A 24,231-nucleotide genomic window follows, 5' to 3' on the forward strand; every position below is an offset into this window, starting at 1 on the left:
ATACACAGCTCAAATCCTCTCCGACCGTGGCTTGTCCTACAGATTTGGCCAGAAAGAAGCACTGATTCACACTTTTATGGCAGTCTTGAAACTTTTTGGTCTAACAAGTAAAATATTGCCTGGTGCCTCCAGCAAAGTTATTGTATCTTTATGTTTACGAGGATGAAATTATGTCTGAAATAAGGCTCGAGTGTGGTGGCGTTGCAGTTAAAGATTAAATCTGATTGTGTTCTGCATGGCAATGCTGTAAAACTGTTATTTCTGGTTTTTTTTTAAAAAAAATCCATCTCCCTCTAACAGATTGCATTGTTTCTTTGAAGGGTGAATTTCAGCAGCGAGTATTTATAATAACCTGTACATCATTAATCTCCAGCCTTTAATCTCTACAGTTCTACTTAACCCAGGGAAGCTTCAAAGGGTGTGGGTGCCTTCTATATTTTTATTGAGAGAGGAGGTAAAATATAAATTAGAGATCTGAAATCAGGATTGTATCTGTAACATTTCCTTTTAATCTGTATAACATATTTAGTGCTGGACATGTTGGGATATTTGCCTGATGAACAGTTCTAGGGACAAACTGGAAAGAGTAAACATATTAATTAGAGACTGCACAGCTCCTTCTTGCTGGTGTAATCATTAAATTGATTTTTCCAGTCTGACATGTAATTGTTCCAGCGATGGAATCCTGCTTTCCACTCTTGTTCTGCTTCATCAATATTTCCTGTAAAACATGAAATGGGTTACATTAATCTAAATTTGAATCTCTTTGTATGCTAATTGAAAAATAATTTTGATTATCGATGTCATCTGCTTCAAATACATTATGGGATGATCTTTTGCTTCTTTTCTTAAACCTGGAATGGCTGGAAATTCAGTGATTAGCATTTTGTCTTTACATCAGAAAGGAAGGAGTACAAAGATATCATTCTGGCAGGGTAATAAATATACTTTGGATTTTTTTAAAAATATATATTTTAATATACATTTTAGATAATTCTAAAAATAATTTTAAAGTCACCTTTTTTTCTTTTTTTTTATCCTCAAAATATTCCTTTGGTTCAATATACTCTACATGGACTCACACACAACCTGAAAACTAAATAATGCAAAATGAGAGAGGTGCTTGTAAAGCTAAGGTGAAATCACAGCTCTGTTTAAGGCAACAACAGGATTTCCATTGTTTTATTGGGTTTCAATGGATGTCCAAGATCTCAAACTGCCATGGAATAAATCCCCAAGTTTAAAGCATAAAGGGCAGAGGTTTGGAGTAGGATACTGTCAAACATGCACTATGTCCACGTGAAACCATCTTCTCCTTTCTTTTTGGCCTCACCTTTAAAGCATTTGCCGAGCAATCCTGAGTCACAAGGAAATATTTATTGCCAAATTTGTTATAAGCATGGGAGCAGAGGGCGAGGATGAAAAAAGTCATGAAAAAACCAGCATTTCACAGGGTTCCCAGAGTGTTTTGTGGACAGGGATCCCTTCCTGCAGCCCCAAGAGATCATCAACACCATGGAGAAAGGCAGTGGCCCTGCAGGAACATCCCAGACACCACTCAAAAGGTGATAAAACCTGCAGGCTGAATCAGTCACTGATGCCCATCATTTTGTACCAGCTGTAGACTTTAGGAAAGAGTTCAGAAACCACGGACGATCTGTGAGTGCTTTATTCACTCTGGGCCCAGCCCTGGTGCTGTCCCACACTGGCACAGCTCACTTCCAGAATAACTTGGTGATGCTGTTCCTGAGCTCACGGCTCCGTGGTTTCTTTATGCTCCTTTGGCTTTTATGTTCTTCTGCAGCAGAGCCCCGGCCCTCTCCCTCCATAAATACACCCCTTCCCCCTTTTTTATAGCACTGCAAATATAACTGCTGATGTGAAAATGAAATACTTCTGTGTTTTACACATCGCTGGACAAAATATTCGGGAGAGAGAGTTCACTGATTCTGAGATTTAGCTTGGAGAAGCATCCAGTAATTTGGTTGCTTATCTGCAGTTTAGCTCAATGTTTCCAAACCTTTTTGGTTTGGAAATCCAGATGGCAATTTAATGAGACTTTGAAATGAGATTTACTTCTTGGTTCCAGTGAGACCAGAAATAAAACCAAGATACTTTATCTCCGGGAAGTCCTGTACTTTTACATGCACTCAAAAAGAAAATTGTAAAGAACAAATATGGGGAAAAATGTCAATAAATTAACCACATCCCTCTCCCTCAGCTCAAAGTTGTAAATAAGCTTGGATACAACAGAGATCAAAGGAAACTTCAGATACTTTTAATTTTTTTTTTTTTTCTGCAGGCCACAGCTGCTATTAACTCAGAGATGATTTGGAAGTGCTGGTAACAATAAAGTCTCATTTTCATTGCTAAGCTATGCAGATAGAACTCAGAAACATGAGGACAAAACATGCACAACATTCTGCTTTCCTGACTTCTTTGCACATATTTAATTTAAAGGTGTAGTCAGGGTCTCGGGCAAAGCCAGATTTTTTACATTAAGTCAAATGGATTGATAATTTAGTGCACGAAGCAGTAGCAGTATTATTTGGAGAAAACTGCCTGAATTGTGTTTCTCATTCCATCTTTGATTTTGGGTGCTCAGTTTTATTTATTCAGGCAAAACCTCCACTTATGAATTAAAAAGGAAACTCAGAAACCTCTCTTCTTCAATTATTCAGGTGTAGAGGTGTTTAAAGTCTGCCCAAAGACACTGGAAAGTCTTTACTATAGACACATCTTGAATTAAAAGTCAGTATTCTGGAGTATAAATTACGGGGCTTTTCAGTCCTTTTTAAAGGTTATGGTGAGCAAGTGAGCCAGCTGGAGAAAGAAGACATCAAAAAATTCAGAGCAGCCACCATTACGAATCTAAAAGACAAAAGGGGGACTAAAAACACTGAAATAAGAACTTGGATTCCCATTTGCTTGCTTTTCTTCCCCCCAGTGATAAGATCCAAATTGAAGTCACAAGTCAATGCATCCCATTATCAACAACATCATCAATCTCTGGGAGGCAACCACCCATGACTTAGATGAGCTGACAGCTGGGAGGCAGAAAAGAAAAAGATTAGATAGTCCAAGCTGACCAGTAATTACAGCTCAGAGCACTGGGTGCCTGCAGAGCCACGGAGCCAGCTGACAGTGACAACTGGGAATTTACTACGAACCACTGGGGCAATCCCAAACTTTACCTTAATTCCCGTTAGCCTCGTGCAAAGCCCAGTGAGAAGGAGAAACGGGGAGATTCTGTAGGCAATGAATCAGTGCTCTGAAAGGTTCCAATTTAACAGATCAAAAATTTTAAAAGAGTTTTTATTCTTTTGGGGGTTTTTTTTTGATTCTTCAGCAACACCAGCACAACCAGATGGAATTTCCTCTCATTCCATCTATGCCTTTCTTTAATGGTGTTACACAAATTTAAATTTATCACCATCCCATCCTTTGAACTGTTGGATGTGCCAATAAAGTGCTAATCTTAATGTTAACACACAAAAATACATTTAGGATTGGGATAAAGGCCATATAGCTGTTAATTAATAAGGGATGACAAGTTAGAATTAATTTTTCCATCCTCAAGAGCTCATGATTGCAGGTACCTGCAAGGTTCAGTAGTATGATAAAATACACAGGCTTATGCAGTGGATTCTCATGGTGAGAGTTTCTTCACAAATGTCCAGAAAAGAGGAAAGAAATTATATCTATATTGAATATTCTTTAATCACACTCTCTATCAAAGCTTTGTTAGCCATAGCAGTATATTAATTTTCACATGATTTTAAGGAATACAAAATCCTTTCTTTTGTTTTTTTTAGTTCTTACAGAAGTCAGCAGAGCTCTCTGGGAGATGAATTATTCTAGGAGCTGTTGTCTTTCCAATGACATGGAATGAAATGTTGGAAAGAAATCAGATGGTTTAGATACAGAAGCTTCTTGCTCATAAGTGCAGTGAGTAAAGACTGTTAGGAGGTGTGTTAGTATTGGTTACTTGTGATTAATTAATATTTCTTCACATATCCAACTCTGTGGAAATTTTGTTTAATTCTGATGGTGAATTTTCTATTTAGTAATTTTTTTTTTAAATATTCTTACTGCCTTGAGTATTTATCTCTGTAGAATCCAGATACTGGTTGGAGGATCACAGCAAACACAATAATTTTTGTTGCTCTTTGGTCAAGACGTTGAACATTTCTCTGCCTCCACATAAAAAAATATTTTTAGGGTGGTTTTACAAAGTAATGTATTCATATGACCAAGTTTGATTTCTTCATAGATGATACATGATGCAGTAATATCAAATAAAATAGAATAAGTACATATTAGGCACACTAAAATAGTAATGGAAGAGTAAATGGAAAGTTTGGCTGCCTGCAGCGTGCTACAATCAAGAGGAAATGGGCTGATATAAATAGGAAGGGCTTTAGATGCATTAAAGGTTGTGTTGAGGAGGTGAAGTCAAACACAGAGGCCTTTACAATTAACATATGATTGCTCTAAAAGCCACTTAAAAGTCGCTTACTGCTTGCTGTCCCTGCAGTGCGATTCTCTCAGCAGCTGCCAGCAGAAACCCTTCTGGTGTCAACATGAAATGGGAAATGCTGAGTGCTCCCAGTTTGTCCTGGGCTGGGTAGGTGCAGGTGTGGAAATTGGGTTAAAATCCATGCAGGAATTATGTCTGGTTGGAACTGAGAACCCGGGTCCAGTGGTTGTTATCAAGCTGGACACAAAACTACAGGTTCTGACTTGTGTCTTTACTTATGGATTCATGAATTGAAACTTGAGGGGAAGACATTAGAAATATTCCAAAATCATACAAATTGTTCTAGAGGTATCAAGGCCATATTTTATATATGGCTGTTATTCTTGGGTTACTGTGAGAGCCTTATTTTTCCTTATTATTTTCCTACCCCACAACCATAATAACTTTTTAAAAAATATCTATATGGTTGCTTAAATAAAATGTGAATTATCTAACAGTAAAGATATGTGTTTCTCATATATTTAACTGCCTCAGGGGACTTGTCTGACCCAGCCTGTGATGGGAACAAGCTGGTTCAGTTCCAGGACACATTTGGACCTGGCCTTTAAAGGCTTTAAAATCCCTCAGTGGGTGGCAAGGCTTGGGCTGGGAGTGGGTCAAAAATTAAGCAAGGGGTTACCAAGCACATCCATGGCAAATCCTGATCACTGGATGCTGAACAATTGTAATTTCTGCAAAATGAGTTGTTTTCATTATCCTCTTTGGGTTCTGATTCCGATAGAATTCTGCTTTGCCTATCTGAACCCTACTTGAACTTGTAACAATGAGAACATAAAAATTCTTTACTTGTTCCCTGTCATCCTATATCACCTCACGTTAAAGCAACTTTCTTTCCCTACCAATATTTCATGAAAGGAATAACAGAAACGAGAGAACCTCAGAACAAGAGGAAATCTCTGCATTAATGGTGTGCACTGTCCTTCGGGCTTAAAAGCAGGAAAAAATGCAAAATGATATTTCAGTGAAGAGAGTTATTGCAATAGAAGCTATTATATCACATTTGTACACAGGATTTTTAAGGGTTTTCTGTCAGAATTGGATAATAGTGTATGGGGAACATAATGGAAATACTCTGCTTTTATTATTGTAATGTTTCAAGGACTGACAGACGATACAAAACAAGGCAGTGCCACTTGTTGACAGCATTCTTGTCTCAGTTCTATATTTGGACCCAGACACGACCATTCTTCTCTTTTTGCTAAGAATACGCTCGTGAATTTCTTTTAATTAAATTATGTAAATTTATCTTGGAGTTACCGAATGTGGCACAGTGATGCATTTATGTCTGCTGGCAGATCCTGAGTGTTGCTTCATCATCCCTCACCCCACAGGACCAGGCAGAGCAGCTCTTCTCTCCTCCAGGATCTGCTGAGCTCTGGTGATCTGCTCCCTCCTGCTCCAACCTGACTTAGTTAAGCTCAGCCCATTTGTAGGATCCACATTTTTCCCCTAGGGTTTCCCAGCCAGCTTAGAGGAATATGTAAAAGAGTTCAGTTCTCCTGGCTCAGCACAAAGTTGTCTCAGTCTTTGAAACCTCCCTGAAATCCACCTGTAATTGGGAACGCTGTGATTTTAAAATCACACAGTGGGCTTCATAAATTATTCATTTTACCTACTGATTTCACGTCTCTTGATTTAATTGAAAAGCATCTGTTGAATTGAGAGGGGATAAAAGTTGAGCCATAATACAGTCACAGACTCAAATGAGGAAGGAATAAATTATTTCAGAAGGAATCATCTGTGCACCATGACAGTTTACATATTTTTAAAGCTTACATGTTTTTTAAGATGAGCACTCAAACTGAGTCTTAGAGAAAGATTTTAAATTGCTAATTAACATCTTAAAAGTGTATCTCATTTTTGAAATGAGACTTTCCCTCAGTCAAGCTGCAGTATGTGATTCCAGAGATGCAAAATCACTTTACAAAATCAATTCCTTTTGAAATCCAGAGCACAGAGGCTTCATCTGTTGCTGCTCTTTGGTAAAACAGTGCCATCGGTCTTCAACGAGTTTGGGTCTTATGTGTTCAACTGACCTTAAAGTTTCAAACGTTTATACTTTTCTTGGTAGTGAAATCTCATAAAGCCATTGTATACATGGCCAGACACAAATCAATTCTGTTTTCTACAGGCAAATCCTGCAGCCTCTGGGTTGTCAACAGTGACATTCCAGAAATAAAACTCAGGGCTCTCACGTGAGCTGGAAACCAGAATCCCCTCTTGGCAGTGGCAGTGCACTTCATATCCTCAGGGGATCAGACCAGTTCAGTTTTACCCAACTGAACATCTCGGTTACAAACAGGAATGTAAAAATCTGAACTCAGTTGTCACATTAACATCCAGCAAATGATCCTTGCATAAAAGTTTTATATAAAAGCATCTGGAAAATAATTGTTACCTGTCATTTCCACGACTCTGGGGAAAAAGTGTTTCCAGAATCGACACTGCTGGGCTCGTAGTTTTGTCAGTACCTCAGAAGTGTTGGTGTTCAGTGTCAAATATTTTTGGTCGGTACTAGTGAAGATTGGCCACCTTATTCCGTTAGTCAAGGTACCATTTGGAGCTCTAAATGAGAAAAAAGCACTTTGTTTAGAATGAGAAACCACCTCAGCACACAATAAAGTATGATTTGGGTTTATTTAATAGTTGTTCAGCTTAAGTGAGTTAAGTTTGGAATGACGGACGTGTCCTTCTAGAAGTAACAGGGGGAAAAAAGCCAGATAAATTTAATTTACCCTTATCTGAAGAAAAAAAAATAATCCTCTTTTGTGGTGTTCTGGAGTTATCAAAGGGGAAAACTTAATAAATGATCATGTTCAAACAATTTTATGAATCTGGAGATCCTCACAGAAGCTGTGAATTATTAGGGATGACTCTAGAACTAACCGGCCTGCCAGTCTGAGAGGCTGAGTGGTTTGTGTCTTAGTTTGAATGCCTTTGATCCCTTTAGGAGGACAAAGAGATTGGAATAAATGACTGGGATAAACATGCAAATAAAGGTAGAAATAATGCCTGAACTGGGATAAGATCTGTATTGGGAGAGAGAACAATTATTCCTCGTTAAGAAGGAGCTGTCATCCTGGAGGCATGTTGAGTCCTGTTTGTGGAGGGCCAAATGGGAACAATCTGAAATCTTGCGGAAACTGGGAAGAGGTACAGAGGGCTTGACCCTTTCTAAAACCAGCTCTGCATGTGAAAGGAGCACAGCTGTTGGTACTAAAGGAGTTGTGATAAATATTTATAATACAACAGAATTCATAAGGCTCAAAGGACAGGCATCCAGATTTCACCTCCAGAAATAGCAGTATCTGTATGAGGGGGAAAAGTGGTTTAAATGTGTAGGAGAGCAACAAAATGGGCAGTGTTACATTAGGGAACAAAAAACAGAACATGAATTTTAGGGAAATATGTAGATTTGTATTTTAAACAGTCACAGATCATCATTAGCTCAGAAGAGGTTAAGACTAGAAATTAAACATTTTATTTCAGTGCAAGCACAAGGAGCCATTTTTTTTCCTGGAAGCTGATGTCAAGGAATCTGGGATTTAGGGCAGAGCAACTGTAATTGATGATTCTTGGTGGGATAAATTAACTCTGAGCTGAGTTCATTTTGTTCTCTCTACTTTACTTTTCACCAGAACTCTTCCTGGAATGCAGAAGGCAAAGAGGAGTCCTGGGAGTGGAGCCCATTTGGGTTCTGCTTTCCAGGAGAGGGAACAAGGCAAGAGGTGTGGGTGGGAGCACTCAGAGCACAGGATGCTGAAGCAATATCAATATCTCTCAGTTAATTCCGAATTAATCAAGTTTTCAGCCCATGTTTTTGTGCTCTGGGGTCTTTGTCATTGGCTGCTTCAAGAGCCAGTGCTGGAATTGGAGCTTCAGGCTGTCATTTCCTGGACTGCTCCCTTCTTCCCTGATTTTTCTTGCCTAATTCAGCTCTAGTTAACCCATGGCAACTTCTTAAAATGCACATTTACTTGTGGCTCCTGAGAATGATGACTTAAGCAGAGCTGACTTGCACTTCAGTTCAAGATCAGGATGCTAATGGTGCTGTCAGTATTCATTTAACAGCTTTTATGCTATGAAATAAATCATGACATCCCACATTATAATTTACAGGTGTGTGGGGGGATTACACAATGCCTCGATGGCTACAGATGTATTTTACTAAAAAATGATTGAAAGAACTGTCAGGTGAACACAGCACTTTGAAGCCCATGAACCTGCTGATTATGACAATCTCTGCATTTCTAGGAAGTTTACTGTTTAAAGAAATGCCCAGTAATTTCCTTCTTGGCTTTATTATTGACAATTTCCCAAGTTAAAAAGCAGCTCCCAGTCGGAGCAGAAGGGAGATCACAGGAGTATAATTTGGAACAAGTTATGATTATAACCTTGTTGTTCCCTCACAATTACTGTTCATTCCTTCTTACTAATAACTTCATGATGAGAATTGCAGTGCCCAGAACAGGCTGTAAAATTCCCTGTTCTTTGCACCAAATTCAGTCTAATAATATTCATACAGAACAGTGGGAATATCTTCAGTGGGCAGACAGGAATCCAATACCCTGCACAAACTTGTCGCTGCTCATTAAGGTCTGGATGGACAATCTTTGCTAATTGATTACAGAGACTTGTTTGTACTGAAAAATAAACATGGAAATAAACTGAGTCATTTACATGGAAACCTCAATTCTATCATCTTTTATCAATTCCTTGAACCTCTCTTCTTTCACCTTCTGGTACTGTTTAATCCAGTAATTCCAGTTTTGCTACTTCAGTGCTGGCATTGGGGCCTGATGGTGTGTCCTGAAAAGGGTTTGGGCTGTGCATCTTCAGAACAGGCCTCGAATCCGTGGTTTTATCTTGGCAAATCACCTCTCCCGCACAAGGTTATTCAGAGAACGCCTTAATTTTGTTTGGAGAAAATCATCAAATAATATAACTTGGAAGGGACCTTGGAAGATCCAACCTTCTGAAATTAGCAGGGACATCTTCAGCTCTACCAGGAATATGAGCTTCACTGAAGATCTTAGAAAGAATCTTTTTCCTTTTCTACCCTTTTTACCATTTGCAGGAGCAATTCTTAGGCAATGAAGAAACACAATTCTTTGAACTGCTCCCAGAAAAGAAATGCGAGACAGAAAAACAAAACAGAACAAAACAGAACAAAACAAAAAACAAACTCAAACCACCTGTGTTTAAACTCTGGTGTAAATAGAATTTGTCTCATTCCTGCAGCTATGTTGGATATGCCCTGAAATTATGGGCTGGATTCTCTCTACTCTGGTAGTGGCACAACAGCTCATTTATAGTAAATTATTTTGTTAAGAGATATCTTTAAGTGGAAGTTTTTTGGCTGTACTTGCTGTTACTTAGATCATGTTCTTCCCCCTTTGGGTTTTTCCATCCACAATTGCCAATTACTTTTAGTTTTCAAGATTAATTTATAGCAAATGTACTAAATTTGATATAGGCGTGAAGAGGATTCTGGAAGAGCTTATTCACCAATTATTTCCCTGTATTTAATATTCATCTTCAGCAACTTTAGAAGGAGAAAGTTAATTTCATTGAAATGGAAAACGCAACATGAACAGAGCTCTGTTAATCATAATAAACATACATACATTACCATTCTCATTAATATGATCAATATAGCCTGAGAAACAATACCAGCTCACTGCATTTTTATTAATATTCACACAGCATTACCTTTACAAATGGTTTATCATACAGATAGGCACAAAAAAATGTAATTCATCATCTGAGTGGTTTTAGTAAACATTCAGGATTTAAAGTACCTTGAAAATATTCCCTTTATTTTTGTGAGCAAGTTCTGAGTAGCAGAGTGAAAACTCAAGAGAGTGAATTCCATCATTACTACACAGGTATTTCTTTTGTAGTGTTAAGTTATATTTTGAAGAAGTCCAGAATGGAAAATATTCTCTGCTGCCCCTCCTGAAAACACATTTAGGGTGCTTTAGGATTTACCTTTGTAAAACAAGTGTCCTACAGTCTAGCTTAGACTGTCCCAAGCTTTCACCATGTTCCTGTTTAGATGCTCTGTTTGTGACTTAGGGTGTGCGCTTCTCCAGAGGACAAGAAAAACAACCCACATCTCAGTGCCCACTCAGATTCATGAAAATTACTGGTAGTTCTGCTGCATCCTCTGCTTCCCCTGTGCAGGAGGAATAGAAATCCAAGGGAGTGCTGTCGCTCCCAGTGTGAGTGGGTTGGGTTGGGTTTCCTTCACCCTGGTTGGAACTGCTGATGCTCATCTCCCATTTGGCCCCTTCTCTTTTAAAAGCTGGTTTAAAGGCAGGAAAGAGGGAATGTGAGTCCTTTTTATTGGTTTTTGTGGTTCCAGGTGGCTGTTGGGCAGCATTGGCAATCAGCTGGTTTCCATGGGATGGAAATGTTTTACGGAGTGTTACCATGAGCACAAGAAAACCAGGAGGGGAATGGCCTTGGAGGGAATGTAACAGCAAAAATAACACCAACTTTTGCAGACTTTCTGCAGCTGCAGTACAAAACCCCTGAGAATTATGGAAACAGTCAGCTCAGCATCAAACAAGAAGGAAAACCTAAAAGTTTCAGCCCAAGGGTAGCTCTGGGAGTCAGGGGTGCTTCTGCACGTCTGGTGGTTGGATGATCTTAAAGGTCCAAACCAAACAGGTGAAGCTTTTCTCTTTGTTTTCCCCCTCATATTTTGGAAGAAAACTTTTAGTTGTTTTTCCTCTTTCCCACTTGGACAGAAGACACTCCTAATTATCAGGAATGTTGATGAGGAGCGCCAGGCCCTCCTGTGCTACCCCAGCCCTGCTCCAGAGGGATGGGAAGTGTTTGTGGCATTAGTCAGGCCAGCACAGCAGATGTCTCACATGATTCCTGAAGGCCAGGATGGGTGATATTTATATCTATCCTCATTTTCCCATTGCAGCACGCTGGCTTTCAGGTTAATCTCAATTTGGGGAGCTGGTGTGGCTCCCCAGGGGAATGATGGGGTAGTGACAGCTGAAGGTTTTGTAAGGCTTTGCTTGGATGGCACCATGGATGTGAGAAAACAGTGACCAGTTTCTGAAAATATAGGTAATTAGACATTTTTCTTATAATCTACTTAAATTATCATACAATTGAAATTTTTTTTAAAAATCATAAAATTGTTCCTTAATAAGGTACAAACCCCCTGATTTTGTGGCATTTGAGCCTTACTGAGATTCCCACAGTAAGGAAAGAAAGGGCTCCTCTGATGAGCACTGCGAGTATGAGGGATGTGCAGACCTGAATCCTTCAAAGTCCCTTTTTAATCAGCTGGTTCTGGGAAGTTCATTATAGCCTGCTGTGCTCAGTTCTCACTCCCAGATCACACACACAAGTCCATAATCCAGTGAGTGCAAAGTGTCCCTGAGCCAGAGCGAAGGGAAACTGCTTTGCAAGTCCCAGCCTGGGTAAATATTATTCCTTCTGCTGATCCTTGAAGAAAGCAGCAGCATCCAGCTGGCAGAGTCCTTAACGGAGAGAAACTGGAGAAGAACCTTTGCAGCCAGGCTTTCTTTCACATTCACAGGCTAAATAAAGCTCAGGATATTCCTTCCAGATTCCAGCCTGGACACAGCAGCTGCCTGTTGAAATGCCTTTAACTATAAATTATCATGGGATGTGCTTTAACAACCAATATCAGTTTCAGGAAATGAAGCAACGAGCTGTTATTCCTTTTTCTCTTCTTTTTTTTTTTTTTTTAATTTTTATTTTTTTATTTTGTGTGTGCTATTTGTGCTCTTTGTTAACATGTTTTTTGTCTTGTGCTCTGCTCCAAACAGCCTTGTGGAGCACCCATTGAGTTGAAACAGTTCTTGCTCATGCGTATCATAAATCCCTGCTGTATACAAGGCAGGCCTCAAGGTATCGAAAATAAGAAATGGAGCATTTGAGATATTTAGATGCAGGATGTTCTGCCTCAGCTCTTTGCTGAGCACTGAAGAGCTGGGTGCTTCCAACCCCTGGCTCCTGGACAGGAACCTGCTCTGGTGTCAGGAGAAATAATGAGTTTGACACAGGGCTAATGAGCCCTTCAAACCCAGCCTGCATTTCTGGCCCTCTGGGTCTCCTTCACTCCGAAATGTTCCAGCCGAGTTTGGGGGAACCCCAAACTCCACACAGAGCATGGATGAGATGGGATTCCATCATACCAGGTCTGGAACTGTCCCAGTGCTCTGTGTGAGAGTCACAGTGAAGATTTCACACCTTCTCCAGGACTCAGGTTCTGGTATGAATATTCACATTCCATGTTTACATCACCTTTGGACAGACATGAGAGAGGCAACCCTGCAGCTTAGTCCTTCTTGATGCTGAAGGAACAGCTTTACCTTTTTTTTCCCCCAATGTCCCTGTAAAGTATTTTGTAAGATCCTTCTGCCCTTTTGTGTGGTATCAATTTCAGCTTTCAAGGGCCACTTTTCAAAGCTGTTATTTCTTAACAGTCTTGGCTGCAGGAAGAAATCAAATGGAACTATAGCTTTCAGTCTTAACTTGTTGAAGGGAGATACTTGGAAATGGAAGAAGGTCCTGAACCCCACGGAGACCTTGAAGGAGGAAATACCTTCCATAACAGGTAAGTAAAAGAATAAGTAGACAGGAAGGCACAAGGAACTTGCCCTTTTAGTCATCCATTGAAGCTGTTTTATCTCCTCTGTAACCCTTCTTCCTCCTCATGACGTAGAAAAACACAAACTTACACAATATCTTAACCAGAATTACTCCCTGAAACAAACCAGGGCTTCATCAGAAACAAAAAAAAAGAGGGCGTGAAGGGAGAGAAAAATATTTTTATATCCATGGAACTATTAATACTGTGTTTTAAATTCCCCGTGTCTTTGGTAAAATTTGTAAGCCCAGCTGGTTCTGAGAAAGAGTAAATACTGTGCTCATGGATATTATTGCTGGTTCTATTCCTTTCTTTCTCTGCCATTAATAAAGTGCATCCCAGGCACTCAGAAATTGTTGGATAAATGTGTTCAATGCTTTTCTTATCTCTAGAGACTAAATTTGCAATTGAGACTGTGTAGTTGATACTATGCCAGGATATGATATTTGAGATTTGTTTTCAATGGAAATTGCCCTAATCATGATTTATTTTCAGGATGGATGTTCCACAGAGCCCTGCACCAACCAAAATCCTCTGGTTTCGTCGTGTCCTGATGGATTCCATCACAGTGGCATTTTTCTTTATATTTTCTACTACTGTTTTATTTCTGTGAGTGGGAGGAAGTGCATGAGTCACAAACTTTCACGACCATGTAATCTAGGCCAAATTGAGCATTCCTAAAAATGAAACTATTGGGTAGCTTTCAGGAGGGGAAATTTGTGTTACTGCTTCATCAGAAACAGGAGCTGCTTCATGCTGGGAAATGTAAACAAGAACATAGAGTGCTCTCAACTCCCTCCTCAAATATATAATAATAATAATAATAATAATAATAATAATAATAATAATAATAATAATAATTTATTACAGTATAAATTCATTGTAGGTTTGACATTTACAAATGGAAGTTACATACGACTTCCTTTGATAAAGGAATTTGAATTATGTCCCATTCTTGTAAATTCTTCTGAGTCTCTGTTTTGAACTGCAGCAAGAGGGAGATCTCCAAATACCAGCAGATGGACTGGGAGCCATATAAGGGTTGCTCTTAAGAAGAAACAATTTGAAAAGAGAAGAGGAACCTGTTTAAAGTTCTTTTCTTTCAAAATTGAGGGGGGGTTTTGTGGAAATTATGGTATGAAGACTGCTTTATTACTAGGAAAAAAACCCAACTGTTAAACATCTGAGAATTTCCAGCTGTATGTAAAATTCACTTTGAGGCTGCACCATGAATAAGATCCGTGAGAGGCAGATATTTAGAAGTTCATTAAAATTAAAAACTTTGATAGAATTTAAAAAATCACTGTGTTTAAACAGCTGTTCCTGAAGGAAAAGGCTCTCTCAGGTGTAAATTTGAGGCAATGCTCTTTAGGGTTTGTATTTTATGAAATTAATAAGTTCTCTTACATTCCTGCAAGGAAAGGTAGAGGACACAGATGGTGGCCAGAGGTGTCTGGGAAATCAGAAAATGTCAGCTTTCAGTTTTATATTCTTACAGAATTGGGTAACATCACCAACTGTGAGCACAGAGCACCCAATTTCTAACAACATGTCTTCATATTCTTGGGGAGAGAATCTCCCAAATCCCAATACTGAATCTCTAACTGCATTTCCCCACTTCTGCCTTCCACTGCAGCTGATTGAAAACAGAATTAAACACCATATTGAGCTCCTTTCAAAAATGTGGTGTTAGGTCACCTCTGCTGCTCCTCATTTCCTCTCCCCTCGCCTTTGCCACTTCCCTGGAACAGCCAATCTCTGGCGCTGGGGAGGAAATTAAAATGTGTACTGAAAGGTTTCCATTCCTCCCACGAAACTTCTCAGCAACACTTCAGATTAGTGTTCCAGAACCACCTGGAAAAATGGGGTTCGCAGACCTTTCAAACGTCCATTTCTGCCTTCTGATGATGAAATGAGGACTAAGCTGCAGAAAAGCAGCATGGAAGAAGAGTGGCCCTTCAAAAGGGGATGAACTGTGGGTGAACTTTAATTAGAATTTCTCAGTGCCTTTTGGAACCATGTGTTACATGCCTGTAAAATACATTCTCTCTGAAGTGCCTGGCTTTATATGTGAACCTGCCTCAGATACAACACATAATAAGTCCATGTGTGCCCTTCCTTCATTTCTCTGTTCTCAGAGTTGTTCTCCCCCTCAAATAGTTTGCAAGTCTTTCAGACATTTTCCACTTTCATATATCAATCTCTTTTTTTTGTTCTTTCTTTGTGCATGTTCTGGTCACCTGATGTCTTGCAGCAGTTACATTTCCCTCTCTTGCTTTTCCATTTTCCTTACTTCCCACCAAACACTAAATTATTTCCATCCAGACTTCTTACACCCACTCCCAAATTTGAGGTGGCAATCACACCATGGTTTTATTTCACTCTTGAAATGTTTATTTCTTTCCATGCCTCTCCTTTCCTCAGAATGCTTCTGTGCAGACTCCTTGCTGTCCCTTGGGACATCAGGGAGCCCTGTCCAGTCCAGGCTCTTCAACCTCTCAGTTGTGAGGAAAGGTAGAGCCACATCCAAGATTTCCATAGAATCTTGAATTAGAATTAGAATTAGAATTGACTTAGATCCATAGAATCACTGAATTAGGTTGGAAAAGACCTCCAGGGTCTTTAAGTGCAACTGCTCACCCAGCAGTGCCAAGGCCACCACTGTCCCATGTCCCCAAGTGTCACATCCACACGGATTTTAAATCCCTCAAGTGACGGGGGCTGCACCACAGTCCTGGGCAGATTTTAGCAGGGCAGGACATCCCTTTCCAGGAGAAATTTTTCCTACTATCCAACCTAAACCTCCCTTGGTGCAACTTGAGGCCAGCTCCACTTGTCCTGTTCCCTGGGAGAAGAGCCTGAACCCCCCTGTCTGTCCCCTCCTGTCTGGGAGGTTTTCAGAGCCAGAAGGATCCCCCTGGTCCCCCTTTTCTCCAGGATGAGCCCCTTTCCATCTCCAGACTCTCCAGCCCTCAGCTCTCCCTCTCTTCCAGAGCTCAGCTGTTCACCTTGCTCAGCCCCACCATGGTTTTGTGATCAATGACAACTGAATGTGAGCACTGCCTGTGCTCTCTTCCAGGCAATCCTCTGCATTACAGCTCTAGGTTTGAGTTTTACTCTCACTCAAAGACTCCTACAATATTTGGACATTTCCTTAATAGAAGTTCTCATCTCCTGTTTGAAAATAATGGTTTGACTCATCTGCTGGAGGGAGTGAAAGCTGTGTGGACAGAATTGTGTTTGCTGCACATATGGAAAGGAACGAGACACCTTCTTGTAATCTGCAGTGTTTGCAGTAAAATTAAACCAATATCAACAATTTGTATCCCAGGCTTATTTTCAAAAGACATCTGAATCAAATACTTCTGTTTTCAGTTTTGCAATTCAATGACAGCTTGTTAGCTTGCAAGCTGGAGAGACGATTGCCTGCCAAGGTGAGTCTCTGGTTACTGATATTTTCCATGATCCACCGTTTTCCACTAGTTTGCTAAAAAGGTGTTTCCATTACTGTTTCTGAATATAACAACGGATGTAAACTCTGGGAAAGATGATGAGTCACTTTTAAGAACTCAAAACTGAAGGTGGAAAAATAGGAGTAAATTTTCTTCAAAATTAAACTTTTTTTCTTTTTTTCTTTTTTCAAGACTATAATTTCTGCGATTTCTTTGCATGGCTCAAAAGTTACTCACATGAAAGACAATGAATGAGAGAGTAAATGTGTCATTTTGGATCAAAATGAAAACTCTGATTTTTCCTAGCCTGTGGAAGAAAGACTTTCCATATACATTTCTGGTTTTTTTGGTGTTTTTTTTGTTTTTTTTTTGTTTTTTTTTTTTTTTTTAATCTAGAAAACTTTTCTTCTGTATGCTTGACCTGATCAGGAAACATCACTTGTTAAAACAAAAAATTAATTTTTCTGGACGGGTGTGAGACGTCAGGAGCAGCAGCCTCAGGGAAAGGCTCCTCTGGGGCCCCTGAGCTCTGGCTCTGGAGTGTTTGAAGACCCTGTGAGGATCAAAGCGACTCCAACCCAAGAACTTTCCTCTATCCCTGTGAACACCAGCGAATCTCTGACAGAAATACAGCCCATTGTAAATTCCTTCCCTTGAAATGGCTCAGAGGGACATAAAACTTCCAACTTCCTGAAGTATAAGGAAATTAAAAGTGGTTGGGGTTTTTTATTTTTATTTTTTTCCTGGTATCTTCAGTCCTTCCCATGCCCAGAGTATATAGGTCCCCAGTTCAAGTGCTGCCTGGACTCTATATGAGGCTGTTGCTTTTGTTCTCACTGCTCTGAAACTACTCTCTATAAACAGGTTGTGATAAGTTGGTAACAAAAGCACTGAAATTTATTATGTGTCTAGCAGTGGAACATCAGGGAAAGGAAATAATAACCAGACAAAGTGCTTCACAGCTTTAGTGGGACAATCAAAGCCTCACAAATTCCCCTAAAACATAGGAGGGAATATTTCAAAGGCTTCACTTTATAGAAAAAGCTGCAAAGATTTGTTTCAGCAGTTGTAAAACTGGCATGGAGACAAGTTTTGCCCGTTTCCTTTTATCCAAAGCATTTTTCACAAAGCCTTAAAAAATATTATCTTTGTGTGCTCCGTTATCTTCTTGAGTTTTCAGCTCATCTGATTTGTCTGGCTCTTCTCACTTTGCATCTCTCATGACTAAAGAGCACAGCTCCCAAATCTAACGGATAAAGGAATGGAAAAGTCACCCACGGATTTGGGATCCCATCTAGTTTTTTGGGATAAATAAAATTTCCACCTTCCCAGAGCTGGCAGGGCATCGTGGGGTTTGGGATTTGTAGGACCTGTTAGTGTCACCTGCCTGCTTTCAAAAGCTTTCTGAAGAATAACGAAAGTGTGGTAGAAAAAGGAATTTCAAAAATGTTTAAAAAGAGAGATCTTTATGTCTTTTCACGAGTGTGGCTTAAAATCAAATGTGCTGGGAAGAATTTAGGAGAAGGGCACTGAAAATTAACAATATTGTTAAAATAAAAGTTCTTTTCACACAAACGTAATCATACCAGCCCTGATCCAGCGCTTTTCATGACACCACACTGCAGTTTCCTGCTGAATCCAACCTGCCCATCTCTCTTTGTCTAACAGTGGTGATAGCTGGTATTTTATCAAGTGATTTTATCAAGTGATTTGGAGGCTATTAATTGATATTCAACTGCCAATACTCCTAAATGCAAGAACGAGCTGAGAAAACCCCAGGTCAAGGTGAAGAGAGGAATTTAACCTCAAATTGTAAACCAAGAACTTTGAATTTGGAATCTGTTCTTTCTTATAACCCAAATATTTTATTAGTCTTGATTTATTCAGACAGCAGGAGTAAGAAGTCTCTTTATTCCCTTGCTGGTAGAACAAGGATTTTTCAGGGTATGGTGGAAATATTCCTCTTCCAAGGCTCAAATGTATGAAAAAAAAAAATATTTTATGGAATCTCTTAACAGCGCTAGGAATGGCTGGGATATCTGGTCAGATTTACTTGATACCCAAACTCAGCCATGAAAATGACTTTTTGAGCAGGATCTTCACAGACTATGTAAATTTATGGCAGATTCCTAAGAATGACATGATTCCCTGGGATCCAGAAGAGAAACTGGAGTCTTAACAGCAGCACCGGCTCCAAGGCTCCCAGCAGAAATGTGTGTTCCTGTATCCTACTGAATCCTCTGCATCTCCCTTCCCTGTTTGTGTTCAAAAATAGAAATGCCTGCAATTTTCCAGGAAAAATGGTCAGTAATCGCTGATGTTTATTTTCAGCCAGGATGTGAAATAGGAAGTGCCCAGAGATTTGGAAAATTGCATCCACTCCTGCTGGGGGTGGTGGCAGACTGGGGAACCCCTGGGCTGGCTGACAGCATCATTTTAGGTGCTGGGAAATGCAGAAATCAAGGATTTCACACTCTTGGGATGTTTGAAGGAGTCACTTTCTGTCCCTAACATCTTTTCTTTTGTCCTTACATAACACTAAGGATTTCTCACAAGTTTTCTTAGCTTTTATACCCCTGGTTCTCTCTCCCATCCCTCTGTGGGGGAAGAGGGAAGCAGTTTTTGGGGTTTAGCTTCTTGGCTGGGGTTAAACCATGACAGAAACAGAAAATGCTCCTATGTGCATATTTTTAATTTTCTTATCAGCATTTTTATTCCTCACGTGGTAACAAAACCCAGAGATCACTAAAGTCAAAGTTTGGGCTTGAAGGTCCCTTGTGAGAAGCAGCTCTGGCACCTCTCAGTCCCTCCCAGACAGAAAAAAACAGGAAAAGCAAGATTTCCTCCAGTTTTGTTGACTCTACTTCATCTCCTTTCCTCTGCAGGCAGCTCTCCCCTCCCTTGTGCTTTTGTACTTCAGCACATTAGAATATTAGGTCAAACACCCTCACTAAAAAATATGCTGTACAATATTTCTCATTTTTGCTTGATTTTCTCTTCATCTGCTGGAGACATCAATGGTAATTTCCCCCTCAGAGGTTTGCCCTTTGATCATGCCAGAGTTTCCTATAAATATTGTGTCAAAACAGGGCTTCCCCAGCTCCTCAAAAATGTTTGCTGTGCTCAAATGTGCCAGGAAAAAGAAAAGGATCACTTATTAATCTTGGAATTATGAGGAATTTTTATAACTTCCCCACTCCTTGCATGCTTTGAATAACGGGATGCAGAGCTTTAGGTGTCGCTGCTCCGAATAACGAGTAAATGGTCAAATACTGGTTTTTTACTAACACAGAAAATGCTGGATGATATTGTTTTCCCCCTGTAGTCATGGTTTGGATCCTCGTGGTGGGAGCAGAGGGAGAGATTATTTGCTGTTTGCTGTAGAAACCACTTAAAATTCAATCTGTGGGGTAATCTAATTAGAGTGTGAATGATGATCAGAGTAGGTGACAGGACTGTCTTCCACAAACTTAAACCTGAGTGTACCTTATGTTGTCTAATTTTAGGGGCTGCGGTGACAGGAGCAGTGTTTTGCAGAGCAGGTTATTGAGATTTATACATACATACACCTAAAAGTTATATACATGAGAGGTAAATATATACATAATCCAGTGGAAACCGATAGTTCAAAGAAATTTAAATATTGCTCTGCAAAATCAAACATCGACCTGAATTTCTCTTTTTCCACTAAGAAGTAGTTCTGTGTAATGGCAGGATGTGCTGTCTCTGGTGGAATATCCTGGCTGCAAGGTCCTTTAGGGCAGGATGGGGAGCTGCAGGGTGGAACAAGGAACCCGGACTCAGTTGCTCTCCACCAAGGATCTAACAACACCAGCCCCAGGGAACGGCGTCCCAGCACATCTTCATGGTGCAGGAAGTGTTCCCAAGCTTTTCAGAACTCATCCTGGGATTCAATCAGATGCATTTTTGGCATTGATTAATCAACCTCACAGCCCAGTTCCAGACTGTGAATCCCACTGAAAGCTTTGCTCTGCACCACAGCCCTCCCCACCAAACTCACACCGAGGGGTGTGCTCAGGCTCTGAGCAGGAAGAGCTCGTGGATTAAATTTTAGGTTAAATTTTACAATAATTAAAGCTGTTTAAAAGCATTGTGCATTGATGAGTGCAGCTATTGGTACAATTATTTTCCTAGTTTTAATATGCTCATCTTCTCTGGTAAGAGAAATATTACAAGCTCCAGCATATAAAGGGTATGGGACTTGTTAAGGTAATTAATCACCCTGAAAATCAAGACAATCAATCAATCAATCAATCAATCAATCAATCAATCAACCAGATAATCAATCAATCAATCAATCAATCAATCAATTAATCAATCCCACCCATTGATAAGGAAATCTGTTGAAAAATGAATGCACATAAAAATAAGCAGTGAGTTTACCATGGAGGATGAGGCAAATACAATCTAGAAACACTTACTTTTATAATGTAACCTTTTAAGTGGAATTAAGATCTAAAACAACAATGTTTGTTCTGGATTTTTAATCAGTGGAAACATTTTTAATCAGTGGGAACATTTCAGTCCTACCTGTGTTCTGTGTTATGTACAAGGTTGGGTGGACTAAATGAACACAGTGGTCCCCTCTGGTTTCTAAACTATTCAAAAAATTAATTAGATCTTGTTCCAATGTTGATTTCAGCCTTTACAAATCTATATATCCTTGACAAATCAAACAAAAGGTCCACCTTAGAAGCAGAATTAATGCAAGATTTTAATATTAAAGTTAAAGAAATGTTTTTAGAGTGTGAATTGCCTGTTCGGTTGTGTGTTCTCTGAGGCACAGAATTTTGTATATATAATTTTCTCAGGAGAGAACACAAACCAAACTTCTGGAAAAAGACACCTCCCCTTCCCACCAGGCTTGGGACTAATCCTATGTGATTGTTGTGGTGGGGGCTGTTTCTGTTACTGCTCTGAAATGTTTTCATTTCCAACTGAGAGTCTCATTGAGAGCCCCCAGCCCTGCTGAGAGGAGCAAGGGCTCCTCACTTTTCCTGACTCCAGCTGGAGAGGGGTTGGATTTATTCCATTCCAAACACCCAAATGAAATATTCTTATTTGCTCCTTGTGCAGGCCGGGCCATATTTCACCTGAAGATGAGTGGACTAGAACTGGAGAGTGATTTGTCACGGGCTTGCACTCACAGCACAGAGGGAGGAAAGGCTTTCTGAAATCCCAATCTCTCCATCATGTGAACATAACACACCTCCCTGTTATACACCTGAATGTTCTGAGAAAATTACATCCTCAAGGAAATTGGGCTTTTTTCCTCCTACTTCTACTGCTGGGAGTCCTTTCTAGGGCTTGAAATATTTTGTTTCTAACACTTGAAACCATTACCTGCCTTTGGAACAATTGTTGCCCTGGCAAAGAAATGTTTTGTGTTTGCTTTTATGGGTGGATAAACACTGTTCCCTTAAGCTTGTCCAATACAGGGAGCAACACATCAACTGTTTATTTTATTAATACAGTGTTTTTGTGAGAACTAAAATAGGAATTCTGGATAACTGAACAATTAATCTGTATCCATCGTTCCAGCCAGGCTCCAAGCAGCACTGGACCAGTCAAGCTTTTTCCCCTGGTGAAGCAACAACAAACCAACCAAATTTGCAGAGTAAACTTACCCAGTTTTGGCGAAAGTTGCCCAGTATCTCATCATAGAGCGGCTCAGGAGTTCCTCAGCTTTGGTGTAATTCACTCTCCTCTCCAGGGGCAGCCCGAAAACAAACTCGATCTCGTAGCCATGCATGACCCCCATCCACTCTGGCCAGGGCAGCTTGGAGGAGCGATGCTCAAAGAAATAAAAGAACACGTGGTGGCCCAGCCGGGCGAAGCTGGTGCTGAACTCCACCACAGGACAGATGATGTTGTAGTCCCCGATAACGTCATCGATGGCATCCCGGTAGTGCTCCGGCTTTGCCATGTTTTCCCAGTCTGTGTAGTGGAAGATGATCGATTCTATCGCCAGTTTGCTCACTCCTGGGAAGGCCAGAGTTAAAGCTGCTTCAAACTGAGTTTTATTGATCAAGCCATCGCTATCCTTGTCAAGGCCAGGGACTCCATATGCCAGAAATGATAACCCTTCATCTTTATTAACGCCCACCAAAACCTGGGTCTGTTTGAAAAGACCATTCTCCATCAATACTTCTGGCATGTCCACCAAAAAATCACCATCTATGCTTGGACAGAAATATACTTGTAGAAGAGAGCCATGTGGAACGACAAAAATTTCATTCTCCAGTATTTCCTTCGGGTCCTTGTCTTGGAGGCAGAAAATGAGTTCTGACTCGTTACTGGTGGGACACTGGAGCTGTTTGGCCAAAGCCACTGCTCTGTTCCTGGCTTCAGAAGATGTAATTGCAGCCCAGGGGGCATTTGCAGAGCCACTCTGCAGGATGGCCCTGGTGAATAAAGGGTGGCTTGCAGGAGAAAGGAGGTGATAGGTGACAGAGGCCGAGCCAGCGCTCTCTCCAAACAGAGTCACGCTTTTGGGATTGCCTCCAAAGGCTGCTATGTTCTCCTGGACCCACTGAAGCGCCAACCTTTGATCAAATAAACCTGCATTTCCAGGAGCTTTCTGGTTTCCTGGCAAGGACAGAAATCCCAAAGCACCAACCCTGTAGTTCATGGAAACCACGACCACTCTTTCCACCCTGGCCAGAAACTTCCCATCGTAGACAGGCAGGGAAGTGGACCCAGACTCGAAGCCGCCGCCGTAAATCCACACCATGACAGTGGCGTTCTTGGGCTTGGGAGAAGGAATCCACACATTCAGGTATAAGCAGTCCTCACTCAGGTTGGTTTTTGGGTTCCACATCTCTGACCCAGCAAAGCCTGGGTAAGTTGTGTCTATGGGCTGGTAACAGGAGTTTGCGTGTTTGGTGGCATCCCAAACATCCGCCCACTCCTCCCGAGGTTCTGGCTTTTGGAACCTCAGCCTCCCGATGGGGGGCTGCCCATAAGGGATTCCCAGGAAGGCTGTGACTGTTCCCCCCAGCACCTGCAGGCTGGTCCCTCTGACTTTGCCCTTCTTGGTTTCAATGGTGTTCTCTTCAGGTACCACCTTCCTGGTGAACATGGACAGGAGAAGAAACCCCATCAGGAATATGGTGGAGAGACTTAAACCATTTATCCAAATCATGATGCCTGGAAGACAGGACAAAAAATAAATTCAGAATTAGCGTTGCAATATATAAGTACCAAAATGGTCTGTTAAATAAGAGTAGGTCATCCCAGGGGCACTGAAAATAAGGTGCTGCTGCATAAAGCACAGAAGTTTTGAACTGTAAGTTCTTCTTGGTTATTTGTGCTGCAAAGATTGTGTTCGGTATTCAGTATTTGATCAGAAAAATTCTCTCGTTAAAAACTGCAGAACAGAGGAAAACAAACCAAGAGAGATGAAATCATACAAACAGGCTCTGACCACTGTGGATGATTTACCCACCAACCAAAATCTAAAAATAATTTTTTCTAAGATCTTGTTCTTCTAGAGCATCTTAACCAAATTTACAACCAGCAGACTCATATGAAGCAGTCATACTTCTACTATTTAGATTTAATACTAAGATGCT

At 40.4% G+C, this 24,231-nt stretch overlaps 1 protein-coding gene across 1 annotated transcript in view; it reads right to left on the reverse strand.

Moving 5' to 3' along the window:
• Nucleotides 1–599: 599 nt before the first annotated feature.
• Nucleotides 600–24,231, reverse strand: part of BCHE (butyrylcholinesterase) — a 30,383-nt gene continuing 6,751 nt past the window's right edge. Inside the window, exons 2-4 of the mRNA XM_062499136.1 lie at nucleotides 22,285–23,806; nucleotides 6,939–7,105; nucleotides 600–721 (exon numbers count right to left, since the gene is read on the reverse strand). Of these exons, the coding sequence (XP_062355120.1) occupies nucleotides 600–721; nucleotides 6,939–7,105; nucleotides 22,285–23,806 (1,811 nt within the window). The remainder of the gene's footprint in view (nucleotides 722–6,938; nucleotides 7,106–22,284; nucleotides 23,807–24,231) is intronic.

The sequence above is a fragment of the Cinclus cinclus genome, chromosome 10 (genome assembly GCF_963662255.1).
Source record: "Cinclus cinclus chromosome 10, bCinCin1.1, whole genome shotgun sequence".
Lineage (NCBI taxonomy): Eukaryota > Metazoa > Chordata > Aves > Passeriformes > Cinclidae > Cinclus > Cinclus cinclus.